This window comes from Rhipicephalus microplus, chromosome X (assembly GCF_043290135.1).
Source record: "Rhipicephalus microplus isolate Deutch F79 chromosome X, USDA_Rmic, whole genome shotgun sequence".
NCBI classification, from domain to species: domain Eukaryota; kingdom Metazoa; phylum Arthropoda; class Arachnida; order Ixodida; family Ixodidae; genus Rhipicephalus; species Rhipicephalus microplus.
The window spans coordinates 104123626-104142608 of record NC_134710.1 but is presented as its reverse complement, the minus strand read 5'-3'; the positions used below and the strand labels follow the sequence as shown (position 1 = coordinate 104142608).

Sequence of the window (18983 nt, the reverse complement as noted above, 5' to 3'; positions counted from 1 at the left end):
TTATTTGTGTGAATTCGTAAACCATTAGGTATGCACCAGTTTTTTAATAATAATGGTGCCCAAGGACTTTTGCTGTGCAATTATAAGAGCTCTTTACATCTCATTGCTAATCTGAGAAAATGGGGGACCACAAGCAGGCCATTGTGACCAGCACGTCATTGCTGTCGCGTATTCAAGACCAGAGCCCTACACCAAGAACGTCCATGTTTACTTTTACCGCTCATGCCCTCCCATTTTTCTTTCTCTTTGGTTCTCTTGCTTGTTGTCGCGCGGTCGCAATCATCCGCAACAATTGCCTCATTTAGAAATTCATTTAGAAACCTTCACTCGTACACCATGCTAGACAGCTTGAAATGGAAGCTGCTTTAAGGATCAATGGGCTTTGTCACATAGTCTCCATCAATAGCGGCACTTGTGTACTGCTCTGCTTCACCAAACGAATTCACAATAAAACAAAAAAGGTAGCTGTCAGTAGTAGACTTCATAATTTTGCAGTTGTACATCTGCCCATTTCTAAAAAATGAAATTTCAACTTTCTGGATTTATAGATGTAAACACCTCTTGGAGAGACATAAAAACTAATATTGTCACGTGGCCATGACGTTGAAGACTGCAGTAGTCGGCGGGGTTGAGACCAAACTTTTTATTTTAGCAAAACTTTGCCAGAAGTATGGAAAGCCAAACTACAAGCAATACATAGTCTGCCCTAATAGCGCTAAACAGTGCGTTGGCCATCAATATTCTGACAAGCAGTACAGTGCATCTGCTTTTATACAAGTGCTATTGAAAATTCTGGGGGTTATTGCTGGTGGCTGCGTAAGCACTAGACTATTCGCGTCCTGTCCACAAACTTAACAGTGTGATCTCAAGTTATCACGGAGCTCCTGAAAAACTGCTGCGCCGAGTGTTGCTTAGAGTCTTTGTGGGAGAAACCCGACTTTATCAAAATAAAACACACGTGGCAATACGCATGTACTTAGTTGTCAGGCTTGTCAATTATTTGCTAAATTTATCCTAAGTGAAAAGATATTTTTATCCTGAAAGACCAAAAAAAAAAAAAAACATCTGAATATGGCATGTTGTGCTGCATGTGTTATTGCTGTGAGAAATATATAAAGCAATTCACATACCTGTAATAACAATTTACGTGAACTTCCCATTCCCCAAGCAGTTTACAGTGGCAAGTAATTTTTTAAATTTTCAACACATCTTATGACAGCCTTAATCTTCTCATATCCAGAATTCTCTGGCAAAAACAATTAACATATGGCATTTTCTTTTTTTTATTTCAAAACAACATTGAAATGTTGATGTGAGGTTTTAAACTTGTTTTTATTATTGTTTTGCAAATAAAACACTCAGAGTAAGTAAGCATTTGACTCCACTTGAGCCAGAAAATGGATGCTTCCAAAGCTTCTCAAAAAATAATTTTATTGATATTAACAATTATAATTTATCCAGGTTGCCACTTGTGATTTCGGCAAGAAGTTTGCCAATGTATTGGCACTCGCTGCATTTTCTGTCTGGCATGTGCTGAATATTAAAATGTACTTTTTTGTAGTTTGCTTAGTTAACTTTATTCCTATCTCAGCAGAGTTATTTGTGCTGTCTGACCTTGTGTTTTTATCATTATTGCACAAATGATGCAATAATAAACAAGTAAGTTCCTATGAACAGGCTTATGCTTACTTAACTGATGTAAGCTAAGAGTAAAAAAGATGTGCAATAAACTGATCCTCCTTGCATGGACGGCAAGATTAAGAGCAACTTTCACCAAATACACTTTTGTTTTTACTTGCATTGCATGTCACGAATCGGCATCACTTGTAGCCAAGTGCATTTTCTTTTTTCCATTTACATACTTTGAGACATGTGCAAGAGTGTGTTCAATGAGAGATGGGATACAGGACAAAAAAAAAGCACTCGTGATGTTTACAGATTCCCAATCACATACACACAAAGATGGTGGGTCAATGATAGCAACAACACTACAAGGGGTGCGCAAATATTCAAATAACAAACCAACTAGCATTTTCTAGACAAATTTAATTATACATACACAAAATACCCAAAATTTAAAAAATAATTGGCCCCGATGGGCCAACCCTGAAGCAGCAAAACATGGGATCAGCTGAAGGTTTATTTTCTAATCCCTGAACTACCACAATAAATGCAGCCCAAGTATTGGCAGCACTATTGATTCTATAACTATTACCAGATAAAGCATTTTTGCTGCAAACGCCACTTTCACTCTGTTTTTACTGTGGTTGAACTGCATCACATTAATCCTTTCCTGTTTTCATCATTGAAGTTAGGGACTATGAGTGCATTTAACTTCACGAATAAAAACACATGCCAGTAAGTCTCTTGTCCACGTAAATTGTTCTTACAGATACAGCTTTCAACACTTGATTTTTACATGCTCTCTGTGCCAGGGTATATGTTGTGATAATTTTGCCTGTTCCAATAAATCTTTAGCTGAATGCATGGTGTATGGTTCAAAATTGTTTAGATTTTACGCTGAAATTTTACTTAAAAGCTGGCAACAGAGTTTTAACTTGAATAATGGAGTTGCTGAGGCATTTTGACATACAGTTGAAAAGTATTTTGAAGGCTCTCGTCGCTGCTGTATACAATTACGATTATTGTCCGCACATTAACTCTTCGAACCGTCATTATCCATTTTTCACTGCAAATCTGCGCCGACTTCGATGCTTTCGACCATCGTTGCAAACGGAGCGACGAGTCTTGCGGCAGCGTCGACACAGGCGTGCGCACAGCGTTTCTGTAGCACCTTGGTAGCACCAACTACTTGATAGCGCCGTCTTCCCATTCATCGTAGGCGGTTGATACGATGAATGGGAAACGATGAATGGGAAACGTCCCTCGTTCCGCGATGTCACCCCGTTGGGGTGACATCGCGGAACGAGGGACGTTTCACGTGCATCGCGTGCTTCGCAAATGCGTGGAAGCCAAAGGGAGCGGAAGGGTCGGAAGGCTCTACTGTTGTGCGCTTTTTCTGGCAGGGGAAAGGCAAGCGCTGGCGTCGCCGGGCAAACTTGGGCGGGTCTCCCCTCGGTTATAGCGCGAGAACAAAACGACGACACAGAGACAAGAAAGGCAATATGTGGTGTATAAACCAATGTTGGAAGGTGCATTGTGGGGGGGGGGGGGGGGGGGGGTCTATCCGCTCGCCTTTGTAAACTCGCTGACGGGGGAGGGGGGTTCGCCCCACCCACGGCCGGACTCTACTCACTCTTCCGGCGCGCAGAGGAGAGAGTCGAGACGGGCGGCACCCCCTCCACCGCTCCCCCTCTCCACTATCTAGTACCTAGACTTTAAGCAACGTTTTTTTTTTTTCATACATTTTCTTAAATGTTCATAGCAGTTACAGAAGCAGAGCAATCCTACAAGTTTTTTCATGCGCTCTTTCACGAGTTATCCAGTGTGCACCGGCACCTGACCTTCATGCTTAAAAAAAAAAAAAATGCGCGCCGGTAAAACCGCCTCGATACAGGTCCAGGATAAGCTTGCGAACGCCAGCAAAAGATAACCTACTTTCAAGTTCAACACTGTTACCGCTTTGTAGCGCCCAGCCTTTTTACTGCAGTACCCGTAGAGCAGACGACACGCGCTCGCTCGCCTGACGCAATGCGTGCGACGGCAGAATTATCGCATACCGTATAATCACTACTAATGCTTTTCGCTGCCACCGCTTAACTGCGCTTGCAGCTTCGAAAGTTACGCGCTCCCATGCTCACTCAGAAAGATTGCAAATGTACAGCATAAATACTGGTACCATGCCTCGAATGACAGGTTCTTGGATACCATGCCTAGGCAACAATGCTGTGGCAACCAACTAGACAATTGCATTGTGTGTGTTTGCGTGTGTTCAAATCATTTGCAGGGTTCGCTTAACTTCACTAAAATAGGGCTGGTGGGAGAAGGGAAGCATAAAGAGCGAAAAAAAAAAGGTCAATGGGATGGAGTTTTCGGTTTAATAAAGCATGCAGGAGAGCCGACTTACCAATTTTTTTTAATTACCAAATGCCACCAAGAGGAAAACATGCAACTGCTTGCTTGCAAGTATTCAACAACGACTACACATTCTTTATATTTAATAGCTATGTGCAATAGTTTCAGCGTTGAGAATGTTCAACTCTCTACGTGGCTACTGACGCGAGCAGCAAGTGTTCCGCGTTCGTTTGCCACGTATTCGCGAGCAGTGGGCCGACGAAATGGAGACAGAACACCGCAAGAAAGATAGCCGCGACAAACTGAATGATGACAGCTCACTCACCTGTCCAGTAATTCCCGAAATCAACGCCACTTTTCTCTTTGAACCATCCTCCCCTGATGCCATGTTGTGAAACTTGGCTGCACGCACGCAGGAAGTGAAAAAGATGCCGACGTATATTATCACACAGTAAACAAACTAAGCATCAGAAGGATAAACTAACGCTTCCGTTACCTGAAAAGCGCCCTACTGGTGATACAGAGTACCGGCGTCAAGCGAGAGAGTTTAGACCAAGGTTTCGACTGCTACGGACAAGACACCGCCCACTGAGCACCTACAATGTCGTCTATCGCCAATGGGCTGCTTGCCGCACGGCTTCCGCCATGGCTTGCCGGCTTCATGGCGGGGTAGCCCACCACGGAATACGAAACCTCGTTGAGAAGAAGGAGCATTCATCAACCAAATATTAGTAAAAAGGAAAACAATGCCTCATAATTTTCACAGTCTTCATTTTATCTTGGATTTAGAGTTATAATGATTACAGGCTAATTTTGTATACATTTTGGCTAGATAGGATTCGCGCTTTTCCGGAATGAGCGCTCCGGTCGACTCCAGTGTCCAGCACCCTTTCCGGTGAACTGGCTGGTGGGTCATTCAGTGCTGTCGCCGGGTTCGGTGCTTCAAAAAAAGATGATCTGCGTTAAAGGACGCGCGAGTAGTCTTGCTAGTTATGTAAAGGCTTCATCGAAAGCTGTAGCGTCTCAAGTCCAGCCGATTAGTCCGGTCGTTGAGGTAAAAAAAGAAGTGAAGGTGCCGCCGTCGCCTGCTAAGCTCTCGCACTATGCCCTTGCGAAGTCTTTGCCAACGAGAGAACTGCTTGCTTGCTCTGGAAGCTTTACAGGTTAGTTTTGAAACGGTTTCCATTCACAAAATAACCGTACTTTGCTCGAAGTTTTTAGTGCCCAGGGGAGCTTATTTGCATGGGTTAATTGAATCGTGATCTCCGTGTTCATGACCTTGATAGGCATTTAGAAGTGTGGCAGCTTGGGCTAGTTGGTATGGCATGACGATAGTTATAGCGCGGTGTCTTTCGTGTCCTTCTTGTCTCTGTCGTCGTTTTGTTCTCGCGCTATAACTATCGTCTTGATAGGCAGTTTCGATTGTCGTGTGCTGTATGGCTCGTGGTTTTTATTTCATTAATATAGCCCCAGCCCAAGTACGAATGGCCCACACGGATATCAAGGTGCCGGATTTTTCTGCCTACCGGAGGAAGTCGAACATGGATCCGGCCAGCTCGTCGCGGGATAGCCAGGTGTCCAGCAAAGTGCAGACCTACCTTATTCTCACCGGTGAGTCGGAAGCACGAGCCTTTGCCTCTCTGAATTGTTTCATGCAGCAATCTAAACCAGGTACCTTGTTGAAACTTATTTGCCACCTCACATTTACAGTACGTTTACAATACCGCTGTGAACCTGTCTCCCGCGTGGTATCGAGGTCAGTATGGATATTGCGAAAATGTATGAGAATAACGAAATGATGCGACACATTTGATACCTTTGAAAAAGTGTAAGAGGATGCTGTGTATATTATTCTCACCACGAATATTTGATACGTATGCACATAATAATTAAGCATACGTAGCAATGAGAAGTTCAACTATTCCCCATATATATTGCTTGCCCCATTCACATTAGTGTACCTTTGTTACGCTTATGCATGTGCTGTCATGGGATGTTAAACTGGCAACAGAGAATCGGAGAGTGCTTTGTGAAGTAGTCAAATTATGCTAATACTCTGTATAGTTACGGTTACTGCTCACAAAAATGTACATGCGTCTGATATCATTTTTGTGGACAGGCACAAAACTGAAACACTTGAAAATCCGTGCTGCCGAGTACACTGTGTGATGGCCTCCAAGACTTCGCACCTTCTGTCAGCGTGCGATCTCTGAGGTCTAGAATGGTAAAAACTCAGATCTTTGGTTTTAATATTGAGTGAAAGAATAAATGGAACTGCAAAGCTATATTTGTTGAAAGTGAAAGTTTTATTTGTATTAACTATAGAAAATATTAAGAAATAAGGTAAAAAATAAAAATTAAATATGAATGTTGACACTACGTATTCTTTGCACTGATAATGTATACCATAAGACTTTATGCTATGCTTAAAGGAGTACGTGGCTGAAGTGAGTTGATTGTATATAGACATGTTGGTGCAGCTAGCAAAAAGAAATCTCGTCGTTCCTTTAGCTGGTGATTGGTGAAAACCCACGCCAAATCTCAGTTGGGGAGTGTGGTATTCTAGGCTACATTATACATTCTAACCTAATTATAACGGAGTTCCATCTTACAAGAAAATAAGTTTGTAATATCCAAAAAAATCATTGTAAAGGTTATTTGTAACACTGTATCTATTGCAGGAATATTATTCATTTATTTCCTTATAGCTGATATTTCGTTATATCTGGCTTTATTGTATCGAGGATTGAATGCATCTTCAATCTTGGAGGATAGCAGTATAGGTGACACTGTGGGCACCCATACAACTGTACATACATTACATGGACCAGTCCTGTAAAGAAATCATCTGTATTATACAATTTATGAAGTCTGAAGGGGCCCCACTCGGACAACCAAATCGCATCAGTTGATCAACCCCCATTACTGAATAGCCTCGCTTATGCCCTTGACAATGTTCTTCAAAGGCAAGGTCACAGGCAGTTTGACTCATCATGTCAGTCTGGAGTTCGTGCCCTTTGATGCAAGAATTGTGTGCATCCACCTTTCACTAGTAATTGCCGGGGACTTTCAAAGTTCTATACAACTATAGTTTATTTGTAATTCAGATGACCAAACTCGACAGCATGAGCGCACTGGAAAATTTTACAATGCTAAGCATAGCATACAGCGCCCGATTTCAAGTTGGATTTATTGTTGGCAAAAAAATTGACTTTATAATTGAACCCTCATCTGCAGGCTTTTTTTTTTTTTTTTTGCTCAGGGGAATATGTATGAAACATTCATTCACGCAGAAATAATTTTTTTTTTGTTGAGGGCTGAACAATGATAAGATATACTGATGTGATACATGAATTTCTGGCTAGTTAAAAATGGACAAATATCACCTCACACTAGCAGGAAGGAGTACTGACACAAAAATTTTACATCTTGTTTTATTCTGTTGCTGTAATAGTAAATTCTCCACTTATCCTATCTGGAAACCTTGTTTGCTTAAGCACAGGACAGTCAATTATTTGAAGACGTTTTTATAGTTCCCAATCACAGTTTCGATTTCAGAGAGTGCCAAGAGAGGTGGGACCCAGTGGGGAGCACATAAAACCGTGGGCACAGAAGCACAGCCTTGACAACTTTGTTTAATGAAGACTCCCTTGGAGCTGCCATAATCGACTGTAGGATGTTGTAAATATTGCTACCTACGTACTAGTGGCATAGCGATCAGCAAGAGGAAGAAAAGGACAGCGTATGGACTGGTGTGAGCTCTTCTTATTGGCAGCTGTGCTTAAATAACCAGCTGTGAATACGCATCTTTCCTCAAGTCTGTGCCTTCTGGGTCTGTCTTCCCCGTAACAATGTTCATGACCTTCCAAAAATTCATGACTAAGGCTAGGATGTCAGCCTTTATACTCCCATGCAAGTCTATGATGGAGGTGTTCCCCCTTTCCCAAGTGCTTGCAAGCAGCGTGGCAGCCATTGTGCTCATGATGCAGGTGATTGTCATTTTTTTACATTAAAAACAAACCTGCATTAATGTCACGAGGTGAGTTGTGCGACACTGCCTTTAAAATTGGGTTTCAAATATGTGCTAGGCTATATTAACGGCCGATATTTGTAGATTATGAGTGTGTGTCCACACAAATATATCCAAGTTATCTCGCCTTCAATATTTGGTGTTGGCACTTCGTTAAGAGCATGCTTTATGAAATAGTGGTGCATTGCATCGTGTTTCTGTTATTTTTGATGCGATTCAGAATTTTTTTCTGTTACATTTTGTACTCGCATGTTGCACGCGTACGCCCGCACAATTTATACTGCATGGGCTATGAAAAACTCTGCTTAACAATTGATGCTGTACTTGAGAATAAATATTCCGCAGACCAAACAGAAAAGATGCAATGCATAAGTGTGCTTGTTTAGTCTAAAAAATTGTTAGAACTATGTCGGCATTTCACATTCTAATTCCATGGTTGACTTGAATGCCAATTTCGATAAAGCCTGAAGAAGTATTTTAAGTATTGGAAATTATTTTGAGGCATAATTGTACGCAGTGGCAAGGAATATTTGTAATTTATAGTTGCACCTGTACGCAGCTGGAGCTGTGGGGGGCACCTACGCTGCCAAGTCCCTCGTGACAAAATTTGTGATGGCCCTGGCTGCCTCTGCTGACGTCCTGGCCATGGCCAAGATTGAGGTGAAGCTGAGTGAAATTCCGGAAGGAAAGAATGCTACCTTCAAGTGGCGGGGAAAGCCGCTGTTTGTACGCCATCGGACGAGTGAGGAGATCAGCAGGGAAGCTTCTGTTGACATGGCATCTCTACGGGATCCACAGTCTGACAAAGAAAGGACGCAGAACCCAGAGTGGTTGATTGTCCTAGGTATGCATTTTTAAAAATATTTCTTGCATTACTTCAGAGACATTGCACCATAAAAACTAGAAACCTCGGTATGCAAGAATGCCGTACATTGCCAGCGAACGCAGTATTCAAGTATTTACTTGTACAAACAAAGCACTCTCCAGCCACCTTTAGTTTATAGTTGTTGATATTAAAATTAAAAACTGGTTCTTTGTTTCGAGACCTATTCAGTTTATTTTTCTGGAGTGACTGTCCGGCCAATTTTTCTTAGTGGTGTCCCCTTCCCCACCGTCCTTCCCGCCGTTCTTGTTCCTGCATTGTTTTCTCTGTTGATTCAGCAGACCGTGTACATATACGCTTGCCAGAGTCCCAGTTGAGTGGTCAATATTTTTAGGTGTTTGTATATACTAAGAGACTCAAGAATTGTCCTTTGAGGTGGCCACCTACAGTGTCGATGACCTGGGCAGTGTTGAAACTGATGTGATGGTCCATCTTTTCACGGTGTTCTGCAAGAGCATTTCCTGAAGCGTTGAAGCTATGTACATCGTCGTTTTGATGTTGCCGTATCTTTTCTGTAAATTTTTCACAGTGAAAGCTATTACGAGATCGAAACAAGGGTCGCTTACACTGTAGTTGTTTGCCGCCGCCGGTCTCTATATTCATTATTGCACAAAATAAGAAATAACTGAATAAATAAAAAAACGCCAAGGACACAATGGGATTCCAACCTGGGTCCCTTGCCTGCCAGCCCAGTATTCTACCACAGAGCCACGCCGGTGCTTGAAACTCCGTGACAAACTGTTCTGAGGCAGTCTTCATGTTGGGAAAAAAATCACATTAATATGAGTTATAAAGCGTTTTAAACAGCAAAAGAACACCCAAGTATCGCTTAATGTGAATTGCAAAATGAGTGCGAGGTTGAATGCTCTAACCCATTACAAAAGCTTCAATGGTATTTCTTCATCAGCCACAGCATCGAAAAATTGCACAAAACTTCTTGCAAGTGTGTAGTGGGTACCACGCTTCTCAGAGTGATGACGAATGGTGGCATAGAGAATGCCTCTCTACTACATACTACACAAAAATTATGATGATTAACGGCATAGTGGGTACTGTGCAAGTGTGTCTGTAGCAGTTACCCAAAGAGCGCTTGAGAGGGCTCTGAAAGGCCACTCTTCCAGCTTTCGCTGCGACTGTGCTGAACATTTCTTGCAAACCTAGTGGTTTTTTGTCCCGCCAATGTGTGGCATGGTAATTGGTTCCTGGAAACTTGTAGACTAGCCCAGGGAGTCTTTCTTTTGGCAGCCAGTGTTTTGGTCACGGCATGAGTCGTTGATGTGGGTTTGTTTGCCGCCTGAATACCTTCCTTCCCCAACACCCTCGCCAGTTGCTTACTGATTCCCTGAACATATATGGAGGGGTGACGCGATAGGGTTGCTTGTTGGGAATTATTGTTATTGCTACTTTTTGCAAAAATGGCATGTGGAGGAACTTCAACTCCTTCAGCTGTGTCAAGCTGCTCATTCTAAGGAAAACAGTTGCAGAACAAAAACAACAAAAAGAGAGAACGATATCAACAAAGTAAAGATAGGACCGTTTTACGTGCCGTAATTAAAATACTATGACAGTAAGGACTCTTTGTCAAGTTTGACTAACTGAGGTTCTTAAATATTCACGATTTAATTTATGGACGCAGGCATGGCACTTTTTGTAATTTTGCTCGCCTTGAATTGAAGTCGCTGCTGCGACTGAATCTAAACCCATGCCCTTGTGTTTACCAGCACAATACTATAGCTACAATGACACTATGATGGGTACAAATGCAGTACTTCTAGTTGGGGAAAAAAATGATTGCTTAAGTTTGTACAGCATTTGAATTGAGCCAAGGCCATTGTATTCATAAATGTCCTTTCAGGTGTAGGTTGTGCTTGATATGGTTATGTGCAATCACGCATTTTGTAAAAAGAGCTTACTGGTGTGTTCTTTTTTACCTAACTGTATGCAACTTTCGCAGATTCTGGCGCCACTATGCGGCAGCCGTCATAACTGTGGTCGCAAGGATGCCCGTGCAGCCAGCTCATGCCAGCGTTCAGTCGACCTCACTTTGGCAGTTTTCTGGTGCTTTATATTTAGTCGCTGGCAATTTTTACTCTGGTTATTCTGAATTTGGTAGTGCACTATCGAAGTCAGACAGGTACTGCGACTTGCAGTAGATTTGATTTACTCTTTATTGTTTGCTCACTGGGAGCTACAGGTACAAGAATCGCAGAATGTGTAAGGTTATGCTGTGCACACGCCATACAGTGAAAGGCGAGGTTGAGGTTTTCTGCTTTGCACGAGCAGTAACCCTGTGAGAGAGGGAGAGAGAAAATAAATATTTGCACTCGTAACATTTCAGTAGAACCATATGCGTGCGCAGGGTTGTACTTTAGGAGAGGGCGAAATCCTGTTGAAGTGCCCCACCCCTTTAACTTTACTACATCACTGTATGTGGTAAACATTCTTAGGTTTCTGGGGGGGTGCCCCGCCACCCGTCTGCACCCACCCGTGCGCATGCGTGCGAGTAGAAGTGAAGCATCCCTTCTCAACAAATATCTTTTTCATCGTGTTTTTTTTATAGAATGTTGGGTTTTTAGTTTATTTTGCACAGATCACACATTTTCTTACTGTTTTTATTGCTGTGCGCACCACTGCTTAGTAAAGCAGCCAATTGGCCGATTTTTTTCGTTGTTGTCCTTTACCTGCAAGACTATAGTATATGATGTAAATAAATGTTTCAGTTGAAATTAACATACATCTATGGTGATATAATCGGCTTCCAAGCATGCTTGAAATTAGTCACGTGCTTTACCACCTCATTGATCACGCTTCAGCATGCAAATACAATCAAGTGTGTTTCGTTTAGAAATGCATTTAAAGCAGCGTTTCTGCCATGCAAAGCGATAATAGGGTTCGAACACAGAGGTCTCGGCTCACTAGTATTAGCTAGATCTTGCAAATGGATTGTTGCGCTCTTCAGAGCACAACTGCTTCTTTCAGCCATGCATCGAAGCTAAAATACTTAAGAAGCAGGTTGCTCTATACCTGTGCCACCTTTGCTTCCGTGCGAGATGCCTCGGATGCCCTAAGCCTCTGAAGACCACAGCCATCTGCTCACGTGACCTAGCTAAAAGGGAACGACTGTGGGCATATATACTCCATGCCACACGCATCAGCAGCAAGCGCTTCATTCGTGCACAGTGCTCAGGCCTAGTTAGAAACAAGTGTTTCTGTATTACCTGCGGGTAAAAAAAACGTACAGTGCAACCCCACTGTTACGTTCTTCGCTGCTGCGTTTCCCAGCTGTTACGTTGTCTTTCATCGGTCCCGGAACAGCTCTCATAGAATCCCATGTATTGCAAAACCTGCTGTTATGTTGCAACTGTGACAACATTCCTGCATGATTCGTGGCAACCTAGTCCGCTGAACTCGCCTGGGCACCACCATTTTGATTTGACGTTTGACAGTCTTGGCCTGTCTTGGCTACGGAACAGGCTGCAAAAAGCCGCAGGCGAGTTGGATAAGCCACCCCTAGATACAGTGTACTAAAAGGGGCCATTTGTAAAAGTGCTGTTACCATAATCACTGTGCTTACTACGGAAGTTTCACTAGTTTCACTACGGAATGCCAGAAGTGCGTGACAGTCCCACCGCTGCACGCCGCATTTTGTGACTCGTCTTCAGTCGCTGTTGTGTGCGCTAAGCCTGTCACTATTGAACTTGTAAACGCAATCTGTGACAATTTCGATGGAGTACGTCAGCTGTAGAGCACTGATTCGCGAGGTGTAGGTTCCGTATGAACTCCTCGAAGCTCAACAATCTGAAGCAGCCTCTTCTGAATAAGAGCTCAGTGAGGCAATGAATGTGCTGGGTGCCGTGGGTATGATGTACGGCAAGTGGTATAGGTGTTCTCTGGTACGGCGACTACGTTTCTGGGGATGCGGCCGTCGTGACGTCGGAGTGCCAGATAATCGCAGAGGTCGTTGCAAACTCGATTGCAACTGAAGACAGCGACATTGATAACCACGATCACCAGCCATGCCATTCTGAAGAGTTTGCAGTGGAGTCAGCCGATCTCAACTCTGTGGACTACCTTCGCAGGTACATCGCACACCAAAGCGACTCTGAAAGCAATGCGCCCTTCCAGATTATTGAGAAACGTGTGGTGCTTACCAGCGAGCGAAAAAAGCGGCAGTCAGCTATCTTCGAATATTATAAGTCTTAAGCTCACCATGCTGAAATAAATTGTTTGTAGTCAAATCGCCTGTGCTCTCATTCATCTTCGAAGCTTTCCTCACTCTTGCATTTTCTTTGCTGTTGCGTTTTTCTTACCCGGTCCGCTGAAAAGTGTATGAACGGGGTTTCACTGTAACTACACTTCCATAGGTGCCAGTCCCACAGACAAAGTCGGCGAGAATACCCCATCAAAGAAAGATACAACCCCCCCCCCCCCCCCTACGAAAGTAAAGAAGTCAGTGCAGTACATGAACTCACCATCATTTCGTTGCGCTAGAGTTCGAACCATGGCTCATGCGTGTATTTTTCCACGGTCGGCAAGTCAGCAGGCACAATACTTGGATAGTGTTCACAAAGCTGTTTGTGCATTCGTTCACACCTCAGCAAACGATTGGCCCGACATTCAAAACTTCTTTTCGTTCAATAATACACCACACACGTGCTTCTCAACACGCAGTGTGGGATGTAATACATGCCAGAGTCTGACCTTCTATGCAGCTGAAAATACTGCACAGTTCGAAGTGACGGGCACACTGGCGGTGGCTGCACGATCCCCCAAACAACAGCCATGTTGAGTTACATTAGCGCCCTCTCTAGGTGGTGAAAGTTGCAAATATTACGAAATTAAAGTCTTCTGATGTCCGATGGAGGCGGAAATGTTGTAGGCCCGTGTGCTCAGATTTGGGTGCACGTTAAAGAACCCCAGGTGGTCAAAATTTCCGGAGTCCTCCACTACGGCGTCTCTCGTAATCATATGGTGGTTTTGGGACGTTAAACCCCACATATCAATCAAAGTCTTCTGATGGAAGAAAAGTATTTGTTTTGATTATTCAGGGTTTGATTAAATATTTGATAATTGCCCATCCCTAGTGATAAATCAATTTGAAGTTCATCAATGTGGTCATATCATTGTAAAAAACATTTAAACTGCATAAACGGTTCAATTGCTACGTGTGTATTAGTGGTCATATGCCACTTGTGCTCCATTCACTTACACGCCATTATGCTGCACTTCTCTGCTTTTGTTTGCATTCTTTATCTCTGTATAGACAGCTATTTCACTGCCTTTGACAGACATCTGCTCATATTATGACTTTATTTAATCCTGATGTAAATAAATCACAAGGAAAATGGCACTGAAGTCGCAACAGTGCTTGTGTAGCACTGAGGTAACACAAGCACCGAGGTAAGAGGGGATAGAAGAGAGCTTTATTACTTTTAAATTGTGGTCACGTTAAGGGTCATTTGAAACAAAGTATGTGTTGGTTAGGCAGGAGGCACTGCTTGGAAAGAATGCATTTTTCGGAAAGTGATGTGTCAATTGCATATATCTGTGTACTGAACGCTGGGCGAGTTGGTAAATCATCACTACAAAACTGCTCACACATCTTCATCACACAATCATCACACAATCATCACACAAAACATACACATCTGCGCTTGTGTGTGTGCCTTCTCTGTTTCTTGTCGATTTTTCGCGCAGTTTTGTAGTGATATATCTGTGTGATGTCTGGGCCAAAATTATTACAGAACCACAAGTGAAGCCGCCTTCAAGGTGGCCATCACCATTCCTTTTTTCTTTCAGAGATACTTTCTTGTTTGCATTTCTTTGACTATCTTACTTGACACTGGAGAAGTATATAATTATCTTGAAGTGTGTGGTTAGAGATTTTTGATTTAGTATATTCTTTAAAGCAAATTATAAAAGTCTTTGTTTACTGTTATGTAAGAAATTGAATGCCAAGAAACAAGCCAGTAAGTGTGTTTGTGTTCCACTATCTGTCGTATTATGCTTCAAGTTTGCTTTGCTGTCTGGAATTGATTGGAACACACTGTTTTTAGCATGTTATTATTCGCAGGCATGTGGCTTAGTTCATATGCTCTTGTCTCTAATGCTGGCCTACATGCTGTGCTCGTTCCGTTCATGGCATTGAAAGAGCATAGCAGAGATGAGTAATCTTTCATATATTGGGTGCTTGTGCAGCCGGAAAACTCCAGATAGGCCTAGAACAGAACAAGTAACCTTTAACCAGCAACCAATGAGGCGTAGGAAGGTTTAGGCAAGTTGTCTTTTTGTCCGTTTTACTTTCTTTGCATCTCTATTACAATTGCTACAACACACATAAAACAGTTAATTTAACATCCCCTATAGGTTACTTGGCTTCATTATTTGCTGGTTATCATTAATGTCTTGTCAAACAAAGAAACGAGCCTTCAAGGTTCCCTTCCTTTTTTTATATATTTAGTAGAAGAGCAGTAATTTTCTTGTTGATCATTCGTTTACTACAGTCTTTATTTCATGCTGTACATGGACGTGTGCCTTTACAAAATGGAACATTCCTAATCGATCTCAATTGGTCTGTGTTAGGTTTCATTTTTGGTTTTTCTGCAAAACCTCGATGGTCATAGACATGTTCAATATATGCAGGTGTATGCACTCATCTGGGCTGTGTGCCTATTGCCAACGCGGGAGATTTTGGAGGCTACTACTGCCCGTGTCATGGGTCTCACTATGACGCATCTGGCCGCATCCGCAAAGGGCCGGCACCTTTAAACCTTGAGGTGCCTCCGTACGAGTTTACCAGCGACTCAACAGTTCTTGTGGGCTAGCATGTTTAGATGTAGACTAAAACTCCCGGCACAGCCAGCGTGCACTGCGTGCAGTAGCTGTGTTCTTGCACTGTAGGCTTCTGCCAGTAAAACTACATTGTTAAAATTCTGTCCGAGTGCTCGTTCTTGCATCTACTTCATAGTTCTTGCTGCATTTAAATGTTTACTCACTGCACTAGCTTTGGAAGCTACGTATGACTGTGGCATACTAGCTCAGCCATTTTCTTGTGGAACACTGACAGTAATATTAGGTAAAGTAAGTGAGGGCTGACTTGATGTTGAAGTTCAAACAAGACTGGAGCTCAGGCAAAGATAGAGGCTCAGAGGCACGAGGAGCTGTTGGGCAAGGATTGTTGCTTGCACCAACATGTTGACAAGTGGACTCATCTTTGTCGAAGCACGTTTTCTTCATCTTTGTCTCCTTACTGGCAAGTCTCCTTGTTGGTTCTAGTGCCATTCCTCGCTTAAGTAATTTCAATATAGAAGTGAAACATGGTGCATCATTGTTTGTATCTATTTTGTCAGACCTATTGAACTGAGAATTTTTTTATACCCTGTTTTTACTAGCATTTCAGCTGGTCGGTAAGGCCCAGTGAAGATGAACATTAGGTAATTTATGCTAAGCAAAACTCATGAAATAGTCCATAGATTGTTACAAACTCATGAAATAGTCCATAGATTGTTACAAAGCATAAATAAGCTGAAAAATGCAGTATGTGGTACACATTTGTGAACTCTTAATCTAAATTGCTTACTTTAGTGTAAAAGTTGGAACAATCTACAGTGACGAGCAGTTACAAGCATCCACTAGAGTACCGGACTGGGGCACTGTGCTAGGAAGACAAATTTTGAACAGCTGTCAAGTATTTCAGTAGCCAAACATTTTTCATGCTTGAAACAGACCGTTCTTTTTTAAAACGTGTACAAGTTTTCTTCAAAGCATACTACACGATATGGTGGTGGCCATATTTCACTTAGAATGTTGCACTGCAAAAGTAGTAAAGCCACAGTACGAGTTAAAATGCCTTTTTTTTGTAAACTGTCAAAATTTTCTCAGTGTTACTTTTATTTGTATCCACACTATATGACTTGGTATATAGTCATGAATAACAATCAGCCCTTGGAGTCTTTACAGAGTGCATATACATCAATGAATTAGTAGAAGGGAGCCTACTTCGCTGTAGGCTCCTCTGTAGTTACAGAAAGTTAACGCCTAATGATAAGAATGGGCTGGAGCACATATGGCATGTATTCCCAAACAATGACAGGCAATCCGCTGCTGTAAATAAGCAGAAAAGCATATATTTTTACATGTTGCGATTCTTAACATATAGAAGAAATCTTTGAAAAAAAAATGTGCCCGATTCCTCTAGGTCTTTGAAATTCTTGAAAACCCTTGAATTTGAAAATGTATTTTCAAGGCCCTTGAAAGTCCTGGGATTTTTTTCCGTCCTTGAAAATCCTTGAATTTCCTGAGCAGTGCATTCGCACATCGACATTGCGACCTCCTAAATGCGGTAAATCAGTGTGTCAGCCTGTCAGACTCCTCATTTTCGAACCAGTAATATGTAGCATGGGTCTCTCATAATCATGTAGTGGTTTTGGGACGTTAAACCCCACATATCAATCAATATGTAGCATGGGTGCACATGGTCCCATTTTGCAAAAAGGCATCTGGAAAAAAAAAAGCTTCCCGGCGAGAGTGAAGCAGTGAATGCTATAGCAAGGAAATAGAATGTGACAACAAGAAGGCCCAGCCATTTGGTGTGTACATGCAACGTGCCCTTCAAGCACAAAGGACTCTCAAAAAGAATGTGCACAGCAACTGTCACAGCTCGACACTGGAAGCATGCTGTTGAAACGCCAAGAAGGATGCTAGAAAAGAACACACATGTATCCACAAATTGAGTGCAAATTAACTACTGTCACTGTTGTTACTTCCTGGTGTTAGAGCGGCGTGCTGCAAGTGTCAACTGTACACAAGCCATCACTCTTAATGGTGTGGTGCCATCAAATTTCAAGGCTATTGCAAGCCTCTTGTGGGTTTCCTCTGTATGCAAGGACACTTCACATGAATGGTCATACTCTGAAAACATTTAGAATATATTTTAATTCACTTCCAAAGTGTACCTAAAGGCTCATTTTCCCGATCAAGGCCCATCGCGAGCGGGTGCAACACTGACATAGCTCTATTGGAAGGGCAACGAAAGGTGTAGTGATGTCACACCAGATCTGTAGTGATGTGAGCGACCTCCGGGCTTCTGCCACGTATACTACATATCAGTAAAGCATCGCGGCTACTGCAGCTAGCGGCGAGTTTGTTTTTGCAAGTGCTTGTGTGGCACATGTGTGCAAGTGCAGATGATACTTTACATGATGCGATTATGAGCTTTGTGTGATCATGTGACTAAGTCATGCCCCGCCGCGGTGGTCTAGTGGCTAAGGTACTCGGCTGCTGACCCGCAGGTCACGGGATCGTATCCCGGCTGCGGCGGCTGCCTTTCCAATGGAGGCAGAAATGTTGTAGGCCCGTGTGCTCAGATTTGGGTGCACGTTAAAGAACCCCAGGTGGTCGAAATTCCCGGAGCCCTCCACTACGGCATCTCTCATAATGATATGGTGGTTTTGGGACGTTAAACCCCACATATCAATCAATCATGTGACCAAGTCATCTACACTGCTACGTCTCTGCCCAACTCGGTCCCAACAAACCGAAACGGAAAATTGTCCACATCACAATTAGGCGATAATAAATTATTTAGTGATAATAAATTAATCTTGGTGCATGTGTCGTGCTTGTTGAAGCTATAAGAAACACTTGCAGGAAAAATTGTGCAAGCCATAAATATTGTCGCCACCCCTTTTAAGGCCTGACTACACATGTTTGTTGAAGCCCATCAGAGCGTTACTTCTTGACACGGCGTCGCACCCTCTCCCTATGGAGAGTGAGGTAGAAGGTGTGGTGCCCCGTGAAAAAGCCACATACTGAAATGCTTCAATGCTTGTGTGAGGTCAAGACTTTGCAGGTTTGGAATTTGTGTGGTGGGCATGGCTGACTCCTAACTACGTGCCGTTCGTGATCTGGGCATTGCTGAGGGCTTTACACGTGCTGGGGAAGTCACTTCACTTTTCGTGCGGCTTGGATGAGACGAGGGAAACATGGTTTCATGCCACTGATGTGCAACTGACTTGGAAATGACAGGTTTTTGTGTACTGTAGTAATTAATTTGTACAGCAGTAATTAATGTGTACAGCAGTAATTAACTGCACA

General features: G+C 42.8%; 2 protein-coding genes across 3 annotated transcripts in view; one reads left to right on the top strand and one right to left on the bottom strand.

Annotated features, from left to right (window-relative positions):
* The window catches only part of Gmd (GDP-mannose 4,6 dehydratase), a 70528-nt gene extending 65911 nt beyond the window's left edge, over window positions 1-4617 (bottom strand). For both annotated transcript variants that reach the window (XM_037427489.2, XM_075877349.1), the window contains exons 1-2: window positions 4472-4617; window positions 4301-4377 (exon numbers count right to left, since the gene is read on the bottom strand). In XM_037427489.2, coding sequence (XP_037283386.1) covers window positions 4301-4363 — 63 coding nt within the window. In that variant the 5' untranslated portion in view covers window positions 4364-4377; window positions 4472-4617. The remainder of the gene's footprint in view (window positions 1-4300; window positions 4378-4471) is intronic.
* Window positions 4618-4852: 235 nt separating this feature from the next.
* Window positions 4853-15821, top strand: RFeSP (Rieske iron-sulfur protein). Its single transcript, XM_037427490.2, has 4 exons — window positions 4853-5138; window positions 5443-5586; window positions 8565-8849; window positions 15531-15821. The coding sequence occupies exons 1-4, from the start codon at window positions 4928-4930 to the stop codon at window positions 15710-15712; spliced, it is 822 nt and encodes a 273-aa protein (XP_037283387.1). The 5' UTR covers window positions 4853-4927; the 3' UTR covers window positions 15713-15821.
* The last annotated feature ends 3162 nt before the right edge of the window (window positions 15822-18983 follow it).

Coding starts and splice junctions, on each gene's coding strand:
- RFeSP (XM_037427490.2), top strand. CDS start 4,928: ATGATCTGCGTTAAAGGACGCGCGAGTAGTCTTGCTAGTTATGTAAAG. Junction 5,139..5,442: donor TTGCTCTGGAAGCTTTACAG/GTTAGTTTTGAA, acceptor TCATTAATATAG/CCCCAGCCCAAGTACGAATG. Junction 8,850..15,530: donor AGAGTGGTTGATTGTCCTAG/GTATGCATTTTT, acceptor CAATATATGCAG/GTGTATGCACTCATCTGGGC.